The sequence below is a fragment of the Aplysia californica genome, unplaced genomic scaffold (assembly GCF_000002075.1).
Source record: "Aplysia californica isolate F4 #8 unplaced genomic scaffold, AplCal3.0 scaffold00292, whole genome shotgun sequence".
Taxonomy (NCBI): Eukaryota; Metazoa; Mollusca; class Gastropoda; order Aplysiida; family Aplysiidae; genus Aplysia; species Aplysia californica.
The window spans coordinates 306,120-317,152 of NW_004797562.1; the positions used below are offsets into that span (position 1 = coordinate 306,120).

General features: G+C 38.6%; 1 protein-coding gene across 1 annotated transcript in view; it reads left to right on the forward strand.

The window, feature by feature from the left end:
- Positions 1-5,701, forward strand: part of LOC101855196 (peptidyl-prolyl cis-trans isomerase H) — a gene marked incomplete at its 5' end in the record, with an annotated part of 8,326 nt that extends 2,625 nt beyond the window's left edge. Inside the window, 3 exon segments of the mRNA XM_013084422.1 lie at positions 2,314-2,409; positions 3,067-3,154; positions 5,480-5,701. Of these exon segments, the coding sequence (XP_012939876.1) occupies positions 2,314-2,409; positions 3,067-3,154; positions 5,480-5,589 (294 nt within the window).
- Between the last annotated feature and the right edge of the window lie 5,332 nt (positions 5,702-11,033).

The following is an 11,033-nucleotide window of genomic DNA, read 5'->3' on the forward strand; positions in this document are numbered from 1 at the left end:
GTCCGTCATGGTAATTTTTGTATATATTTAATAAAGTTTTAATGTCTGTTCAAATAGGAGGCCAGAATTGTTTTAATTACTGTCAAAATTGTCCAAGATTGGCCACCCATTGACAAGGAGGAAAGATGCCTTAGACAGTGTCATTGTAATAATAATAATACAGACCAAAAAGATACAAAGAGGAAAGTGGGAAGTGGCTGTTTGTACAGGTGACTGTCTTGTGCAGGTGGCTGTTAGAGCATGTTCAACTGTGTACAAAATCAGTAAGTGTAGTCTCAGGCCATGTCAACGAGGTCACCAGGCGTGAACTAAAATCTCGTTGAATCGAGTGTTTGTTGTAGCAAACATAAGGTTTTGTGTAGATAATTACAGGCCTTGAGCGAGTAGGACGTAATGTATAAAGAGAAGTAACAAGTGGTGCCTGAAGTGTCGGATTATGAGCTTTGCACAAAAAAACAATAAAAGGATTCGTTCAAATGCATGCCTGTGTCATCTTGGTTGTTTGCCAAAAAGTTGTGTTGCTCTGTAGAGCTTAGCATGCGGCAACTTAAGATACCATAGACCAGCGCACAATTCATTACATAAATCTACGTCAGGACTAGCTTCATTGTAATAATGATCCGTTGGGGGAGACTGACGCGTTTGTATCTGCGACGTTCCATGCCTGGACCGCTGGTGCCCTCTGACTCGCACACACAGTGACATGTGTGCAGGCCGCCCATCCGACCCCGACACACACATGCCAACAACACATGTGTTAGTATGAAAGAAGGCCACCGATTGGTCGCATGCAGTCGGCTAAGTGAACAATGGTTCACGATGCAGGTAATAGATGGTTTCCGGGAGTAGATAAAGTTCGTTGTGGGAGAAAAATGAGCAAAGCCACGACTGCGGGGGCTGTTCACCATGGAAGCTACCTCGTTGAATCTGAGCTTGCTGATTTAAGTGCCTGTTGAATCCGGGTTATTTTTATTGATTTTAAAGAAGGAAAAAAAAGGGGGAATCCATCTCCTCTGGTTGAATCCGAGTTCTCGTTGAATCTGAGTTCCACTGTATCACGTCACACTTGCTAGAAATTAACTTTGAAGTCTGGGCCATGCTATCAGTTTGTGCAAAGTGAGCTCTACAATAAGTCTGTTGTTCGCTTTAACTGTTGTATGTGTCTTAAGCATTTAGATTACATTTTATACTTTTATTAAAGTAAATGACTACCAAATTTTGAATAAAATCATGTGTGACAAAATGTCTATCTCCATAATGTACTAATGTCCGTAAATACCCAGAGCTTGATAGAGTGACTAAAAGTTTTTTGTTTTTTTTCCAGAAGTTAATTTCTTTCTGAGAGACATAGGCTGGTGGGGCACCTAAAAATTGTGATTTTGGGTGAAATTATAAAAACTGGGAGTATCACTTATTATATTTCCTGGATATTTCCTGAACAATGTCCAAAAACGTATGGAAGCGTTTCTGTACCCTAAAGTGCTGTTTGAAGGAATTTTAGAGCAAAGAGTAGGGACTTTTTAGAAGAAAATAATTGCCACTCTTTGCACCACTTATATGTGCTTTAGTTTTAGTATAAAACCTCCTTTCCATGTCTGCGGTGTTAGTAATATCAAGTAGTTGCCGCGTTTTAGTTTGAAATATGTTGTGAATGTTTTTACTGGAAAGAGAATTATTTTGGCCTTTTTTTACCTTTATCGGACGTTTTCTCAAAAATGCTGTTTTCACGCACATCATCCCATTTTTCTGCTTTGTTTCAAATTCAATTTTAAAGGTAACTTTCACAGAATGTTAAAAACGACTAGTTGTTAAAAGTGGTCTGAGGAATTTTTGATTGCATTTGTAGTTTTTTTTATAAATGGCCTCCAAAATCCCGATTTTTCTTCTTTTTTTTTTTTCACAGCTATACAATAAGCTGATTTTTAGGTACCATAAAATGAAAACTAAAGCATATATTAAAAAATTCCTCAAACTGATTTTTAGATCTGTACTTTGCCAAATTAAAAGTGTATTTGTTGAAAAACAAGTGAATAAAATGGGATCAGAATAGGTATACAAAATCCAATATGGCCGCCATTTCCATGGCAATCGAACCAGATTTACTTTTTTTTAACAATAGATTTTAAATCCCCAATGATACATGATGTCCCACCGCAAATATGAGCTCTCTAGGGTTTGTAATAGCCGAGGTAGCCTTCAGGTAGGGCGAGGGATAGATAGACCAGAGTGCTTGCTTTGTCTAGGTGTAGAGAGGAGAAAACCTGTGTGTACATGTGTTGAACAGGTTGATAGCATGACCCTTGGCTTCCCCAGGGGGACGGAACTGGAATGACCAGCATCTACGCAGGGCGGCCATTTGCAGATGAGAACTTCAAATTGAGACACGAATGCTCGGGTATCTTGTCCATGGTATGTCATTTATTGTTTGAAGCAGTTGCCACAGTGAATTGTTTGTTGCTTTGCTGCCAACCAAAATGTAAAAAAACTGTAGTACATTTTGAGAATTAGAATATGTTAGTATAAATAGAGTGTGTAAGTACAACTGGGTACAATCTTTTGAAAAAAATGTCTTTTCTCTTATTACATCCTTTTAAAAACTTCTTTTCAAAAGATCCAATGGATAAACCTAATTAGTTATGTGATGTGCAAAGTTAAAGAAATGCTCTACTTTCTATGAGATACAGAATCTCAAACTTTGAATTGCTATTTTCTACACTGGGTTTTTTGTCTATATAAAATAGGTACAATTGTTTTTATACTTCTACTGTTTCTATTTCAGGTGAACCTGTGAGCTAACTGTCAGAGATTCGAGACTCTTACTTACCAGATGAACATGTAGTCATAGTACTTCTTGTCCCCATCTTTAAAGAATTAAATTTAAAGCACGGTTGTTTTTTGTTTTCTTTTCTTTCTTTATCCAAAAAAGGTTTATAGCAGTGGCCTTAAAAGTAAAGCCTTTTCATTGTATAGTTTTCTGTAGCCCGATGTTAATTTTTGGATTTTTAAAATTCCGTAGTTGATGACCTGGACAATACAAATGTAGTTTCTATTCTTTTCTTTGGCCAGGCGAACAGCGGGAGAGACACAAACGGCTGCCAGTTTTTCATCACATGTACAAAGACAGACTTTCTTGATTTGAAGCATGTTGTATTTGGTAAGATTACTAATGTTTATCTATAACTTAGGATTTGTTTTTCTATAAAGATGTATAGGCTTATAGCCTTCACATCGTGGCTGTATCAAGAAAATTAGCAACTCCAATGTTCTTAACTCTCCATTTAACTGTTGAACCCTGAACTCCTGAACCTACCATGACCCCACACCTGAGCACCTATCCCTGATATTGATGACTGGGACTGATCAGCTCATCAAACACTTCACAAACCGCTTTAAACACATTTTTCTTCAAATTTCGCTCCACAGACACACAATTATTTCCTTCTTCAATCCCGCAGGGAATAACTTATTTTATTCTGGTTGAATAGAAATAAAACCACACAAACAAGAAGGGGTGTTTCCGAGCGGGATCTTGAAGCACAGGGAAGTTAAAGCTGTCCTGCTTAAGAGGAATTTCAAGTTGAAAGTGTTTAAGCAGTCATATGGCATGTGATGTGGAGTTTCCCGTTTTTCTTGTGACAGCACCGATATGATGTAATATAATCTGGAGGATTCAAGTATGCGAATGTTAAGAGGGATAACTCCAGCAGTGTTGTGCAGTCGAGCAAGCCCATTTTGATTTTGAATTGGTAGAGAGAAGTAGTTCTTGCAGAGGGGTAACTCAGTATGACCAGAGTTATCTGTCCTCTTCTGAATGTCACTGGCCTAAAAAAAATCCTATACCGTTGTCACATTTCGAGAAAAAGGAGCTTGACACTGCACTGTATATGCTATATTTGTCTCTGGTTTCAGCGATTTCAATTAAATTGAAGAACGTAAACAACTGCTAGTGATTTTTTTTTTTTTTAGTTTAGATGTTTTTCACGCCCCTACTGGCATAATTTAGATCATTTAGGAGGCGGGCTTCGGCCCTGCCTGTCAAGGCAAACCTTGGCTGAGAGGGCTACAACATCACAACAGAAAGACCGAGATACATGATAAAAATTCTGCCCTTTCGGCAATCAAACTACGGTCTCCTGCGTGCGACATGTGATAGGGTAGCCCTGAACAGCCACACAACAGAAGCTGGTCACTTGGTTTTCTTTCTTTAATTCTTTTATAACTCTTCAGAATGAGAAAAGTTGCCACTTAGTAAGTGACTTACCAATGTTACTAATGATAGCAATATTATTGTTGTCCTTGGAAAATTCTTTTAACTGTTCAATCATTCATTGAGAGTCCTTTTTTTTCATAAAAAACGTTTCCCCCTAAGCGCTGAGTAGGAGTGGTCTCTAATGAAAGAAAATATATGAAGGAGAGAAGACAACCACTTGAGTTGTTGTATTACTACAGTTAATATATACTTTAAACTCTCTGCTTCATGTCACGTCTAGCAGTGTCTGCAGGGTAGTGGTTAGGATCTTCGCTATTTCATGCTGAATACTTGAGCTCAATTCCCAAGTGGGAAACTAATTTTACTGAGTATCTCCATCTGTCTGATGGAAGTCATCTAGGTTGTCCCTGATAGGCAGGGTTGAAGTTGTCTGTAGTCTGTCAACTAAATTCTAAGTACAGTGAAAACCATATATATGGTCACTTTTAAGGACAAGTGGGCTAACCCAGATTTCGGGGGGTTCCTGAAATCTTGACCTACACCTACACCAAAAGTGAACATTGCCCTGCCTGTAGGAGAAGTTTGGTTTCATTGGTGTATTAGTTTGGTTATAGAGAAAACTCTCCTTGTCTTTTAAAGAAACTGAACAAGGGCCCAAAAACTTTTCCTTCGATTTTCTCAAAACAGCATTTTTCGGGATAGCCCCCTTGTGCTTAAAAGTGATCATATAACAGGCCCGGTAATAACAGGGATCTGGTAATAACTGATTATTTAAATCCCCGTTTTTTTCCTACTTTTCTCTCTATTAAAAGTTATCAGCAATAACACGGCCTTATTGTAGCCCAATCAGTTATAGCAGGGACAAAGCCTCATTAACAATGTGTAAAAAGTAAGAGAAAGAGAGACAGACAGACAGAGTAACGCAGTGATGGGGCACGCCACTGCAAGCACACGCAGTGGGTGAAGCGAGAGAGGGCTGCGGTGTGCTGCAGACTTCAATCAGCCCTAAGCCAAGCTACACGCACATGTAATGTGTCATGCGCAAGGTACTTGTGGCAAGGGAAACTACCTGTGAATAAATATAGCTGGATTTGTCCACAAGTGTTTACTTCCCTTGCATTCTGATTTAACAAGGATCTGATATAACAGGACCTTTTCTCTGGTCCCACCATCCCTGTTATATCAGGTTTCCACTGTATTGCAGACAGGGGCTTAGAATATTGACAATGAATTGTAATTCACAACAACCACATTCATCGGTCTCCACAGGTAAAATCGTGGACGGCCACCTAGTGTTGAGGAAGATAGAGAACGTTCCTGTGGGCCCCAACAACAAGCCCAAGATCCCGGTCACCATATCAGAATGTGGGGAGATGTGACACCCACATGCCACCCACTTTATACTGGTTGCTTGTTTGCATCATCCTCACCCTCCTATTCACATTGCCATTTGAATAAACACACAGTCTTAGGAACCATGTCAATTTTTAATTTGACTTGTCGTTGGTTTTTTTCTCTATCACACATCTACTTAATTAAATAAATACAACGTTGCTGTTATTGTTTCAGAAATATACTGCTGACCTTTTTGTTATCAATCCAGAAATATACTGCTGATTTTATTGTTGTTGTTTTCGCTCTCAGTCCAAAATAAGTGTTGTTGGGTTTTTTTTAGTCAATCTAGACATATCGCTGCCTCAGAATTACAAAAACATCTATCTGACATTTTTGGGGCATTTTGGGTAGACAATCTGCTCCATCAAAATTGTAAGATTATTCCGAATCGTTATCAAGATATTCGAATAATTGCATTTTTAAAAGTTTGAAACTCAAAATTTTTTATGTCAAATTTCTCAAAACTAGGTAGGCTACTGAGCAGATAGAACTTTGTAATTTTGAGGTAGTGATATACTGCTATGATCATGGTCAAGGATTTCCCCCAATTCTTTTTTATTCATCATTTCATCTGTTTCTTGAATGAACTGAATTAGGGACACTCGTGGTCTAGAAGTACAGTGTTCGCTTCTCATTCAGCTGGTCCCGGCTTCGAAACTTGAAGATGGAAATTTTTTTCTCAAAAAAATTGTATCTTTTCACCTTTTGTGCTTTCATAGCATGTTCTCTTGTCTGCTTTCATCTTCACTTTCAATAAGGAGTAGGCTTCCTCCGCCATCAGGCAAAATTCAAAGTTAATTCCTACCAAACTGAAAGTACTTTATAATAATGTGTCCCATGCGCTCATTTGACTTTTATGCAGTTGCAAGCGCCGTAACACACTAACCAAAAAACAAACAAACCAAACCTGGATCAAGTCCGAGAGTATAGTAGTAGTATAGGGCAAAAATAAGTTCTAATGAGTCAACACCTCTGTCAACTTCTTCTTATTGATGTTTGTATTTTTCCACATCAGTGAAGTGATCAAACTTGGCACATATTGGATATGCACTATGTGCTCTCCCAGGCAAGGTCAGTTCTGGCTTGAACTTCGAACTCATTTGCTTGTCGTCATTTTCTTCTTTATTGCACTGCTAGGTCACAAGGGAAGTTGACTGTCAATTTTCTGACCCACCATGAACCAGATGGTTTACACGTACTATCTCCATAATGTTGTCTATTTTTCTGCAAGAATGTAATCTGTTTGCCTTTCAAGTAGCCGTGCTGCATTTTCAAAAGCAGTCGTAACTGTTTGATTTTTCAGTAGAAATTGTATAATATGTAGACAAAAAATAGACTGACATGCACCTGTTTAAAAAAGCAAGGAGTTGTACAAATGTAAATCACGTTTTATTGCATGGAGGTGACCTCTGAATATCATTACAACAAAAAATTGTCATAGATTGTCGTATATATAATGCCGACTCTCTGCTTGATGAATAAGTACAGTATACATACACTCTGATCCACTCAAACATGTTTGAGTAAACCCAGTGCTCCATTTCAAGAATTTTGAGCAACACATTTCACTTTTTCAGCACATTCATCAAACCCACATGTCATCACTAGGGTTAACCATAAGGCCACTGCGGTGTTACTCAAAGTTACTGTACTCTCCTCGGTTTCCCCCACTAGGTCACGGTCGACAGCTGGTTCTTCAACCCATACAGCAAAATGATTTTAGATGATATGTCTAACTGATTACTGTGGAGTCTGCTTAAATCGAGCATGGTTAATCCGAAAAAGTTGTAAAATGAAGCCACAAAAGGTAAAATCCCTGATTTTGTTTTTTTCAATAGCAGCTTCTAATCACCAAAAAGCCAGCTAAACCAACGAAAATCTTAAAGTTTAAAGTTCCACAGACTACGGTTTAAACAAACTCCGTAGTGCGTCCACATACTGAAAAAAATGAGAATTATAGAGACAGGTAGCCTACTGTATCAAATAAAAAAGACTTGTCAAATATAAAAATGTTGCTCTGATAAAAAAAAAATTGCAGTACAAATACTGTCAGGCAAATCACAGATTTTCAATAGTCATACTCATACTCATGGACAACTTAGAGTCTTCTAAGTTTTCACCTCACCATCTACACTAGCTGTAGGCTCCTGCACAGATGGCAAGGGACCACACACATAAGCTATAAATCAGGGGAGGTTTTTTTGCATGTGACTTGAATTCGCAATTTTTAAATTTTAAAGAAATTAGCAAAATCAAGTTGTTCATAAGATATTAAAAGGGACACTACTGCATTGGAACACAGGATACAAAACAACTCGAATTGCAAATTCAAAACGTTTGTGGAAAACAAAATGGGCAAAATGATAATTTTTTAAGAAAAAAAAAAGCTAGATCTATTTCTTATAAAAAAACCTGAAATACTATACCAGTATACATCAAAAGAATATGTTCCATTGTAGTTTTGTTCTAGCACCATACTGCCCTCATCCTTTGTACCATGCCTTCTGAATACATAAGGAGAAAGAACCAATAAATTGACTTATTGAAAGTGATTTTTGCAACCATCCTGCCCGCTAACGGTGCTACTCAATAACAATAACACTCCCCAAACCCCAGACCTGAGACGATGGAGCCAAAGTCCACCGCTTACAATCAGTGGCAGGCCTTTATATGAAGTATAACACAAATAGCTCGAATTTGTCGGGGTCTCGGTAGTCCAAGGGATCCGTAGTTCGAAGGATATCTTACAAAGATGAAGAAGAAAAAAAAAACCGGGACCGCAGGCACAGTTAGACTGATGCATGATTTTGAGTCTTCTGTGTTCGACCTGTCCGTGTTCTTCTGTATATAAGTATATATATACATAAAATACAAATTAGTATTAGCAATTTTGTGCAAACTTCAAGATGAAGTATAGTGGAGTCTGCTTAACCTGAACACAGTTAATCCGAATAAGCTGTACACGGAAGGAAAATAAAATCCCCTATTTTTTTTTTTCTGTCGATTTGAGCAACCTCTCCAGGGTGAAAACCCAGCTGAACAGAAGAAAATCCGATGGTTCCACAGATTTCAATTCAGGCAGACTCCACTGTAATAATTTCTGAAGCCTTAGATAAAAATCCTAACAGTACTTTATGAGGTCATTCTTGAAGCCTCTATTTCTAGCGCCTATTTTATATAATGTTATAAGCAAAACTATGCATACATATATATATATCAGTGAGAGTACTTGCCTTTGGAGAACACACACGCACACACACACGCACACACACACAAACATACACACACACAAACACACACATGTACAGGAGTACCGCCTCAATAGGGTTATCATCTTTCTCAAGTAGATTAGGTAAAATGGTATCAATATGCAATGGTACAACAGTACCTAAAGACGACTTTCTTCGGGAATAAAAGCATGGCACGCTCTGACTATGTGGATAAATGATGAAGCAAAAATATCATAATGCATCAAAATATGGGAACAGAATCTGAATTATGCTATACTTAATAAAATGTCACATCAGAATGAGAAATGGAGCTGAAATCCCAATAAAATACTGACAATCAGTGAGTAATTTCTCAAATCAATAATATGGTAGTTGAAAAGATTAAGTGAATATTTTGGGAAAAAGAATTGAATATAAGGAAAGCTCAGACTCTTTCAGTCTTTAGCTTTGCAGAATACAGCAGTCTCTCCCTAACTGCACTGTGCTCAGGAGGGCTCCTAAGCATATGTTTACACGGAACTTGTGTTTCTGTGAAACCTTGCTAAGACTAAGAGGGAACAAGGACACCTGAACCGTCTCATTTCCTTGATATAGTAGAGATAACTACAGTCCAACACGGGTAACCCAAATTTGACGGGGATTGGAAATAGTGTTCGAGATTTCCATAATTCGTCATGTCCACGTCTGTGAAAGCCCCAATTACAAAGAAATAGAAAATCAAGGGAGGTAAAAAAGAACATTAAAACCATGAACGAGGTTAGCTCACCTGATGAACGTGTCGACAGTGTGAAAGGAAAAAGATGAATGAAAGTGGAAAGCAGAAAATCTCACGTGTGCACAGCAGACTCCTACGTCATTCCTTTCCTCTCATTTCATTGGCTTACAGAAAGTTTGGCCTCTCGCCATCCGCACCACGTGCGTTCCACAGCATGATTGCATGCCTGGTGAGCCAGTCATGTGGTACAGTCAGCATCACTTCCCAGCCCTCCCCTTCCAAATCCCCTCTTTCTCTAGCCTCTCGTGGTGAGACAAGGACCACGTTTTGGCTGTAACGGTAACAAAGAAACACCTACCCTCAGCCAGAAAGGCTGTAAAGCAAGGTCTTTAGTTGAGAATGCGAAGTGGTTTTGTTCAAGATTCGAGTGTTGCAAATGTTGCGTGTTCGGAAACTCCATGAAGTCGACACAAAGAAAACATAGGGAGAGAAACGGGACAGAGCATTATGTTCGAGATACCCGAGAATTCGAGATTTTCGCGATTGAGCGTGGACTCTACATATTACCTCTCTTTAGGGTGAGGGGAACGGGCGCTTTCACCAATAATGTAACGAAATGGAAACTTGAATGTTGGTCATAAAGGGTTCCCAAGTCGTGGATGACGTCGACAAAGGTGTTGAATGAGTGTTGGAAAAAAGCAGAAAGACTGATTCACCATACTGTCAGAAACAGATAAAGCAAATTGTGGGTGACAGTCATAGGGAACAGCGCTCAGGAACATCTCTTTCCAAGTGACCACTCCCGACTACCAGTCATCCATAATAACTTGGTAAATGCATGGATGATATCAGACATTCTGAGAGACTTCTCTCGTGATTCATCGAACAAACCTTGTCAAATATCGCGTTCTCTGGACTTGTCTTTCTTCTCACCCACTCCGTCCAGGTTGTTGCAAAGATTTCCCTTTGTCAAGCTTTTCCAATGTGCACATTCCACAGATCGAAGTGTTAGCAAGAGGAAGTTGCGACTGCCCTTTTGTACATCTAAATTATGAAGTTTAAAAAAAAACATCATATGAAGCCTGTGTTTGAGCAGAGCATGCTTTTGCATGGAGCACGTTTAGGCAGAGACAACTAATTATAAGTTTTCAATGAGCCAGAGTGACAAAATATGAGATACAGTATTGGATACTAATGGTAAGTTGATCTAGTCTACATAACTAAAAAAGTGATTCCTCAATATAAAATTCTACATGCAATTAAACAAAAAAGAAATAAAAATACCGGGTACCATTCTAATCTTCCCAAAGAACATTCAGATTACAATGTGTATTCCAGAGAATACTCGTGGTGCGGTATCCCAAAAAACACCATCATACAAAGTAAACCTTCTCAATAACCCCCTAGCCATTTGGAGGGTTGTGGATGACCTATCCTGTATTGCGTTTGTCTGTGGAGCAACATGGTGCAATTTTTGTCTGTC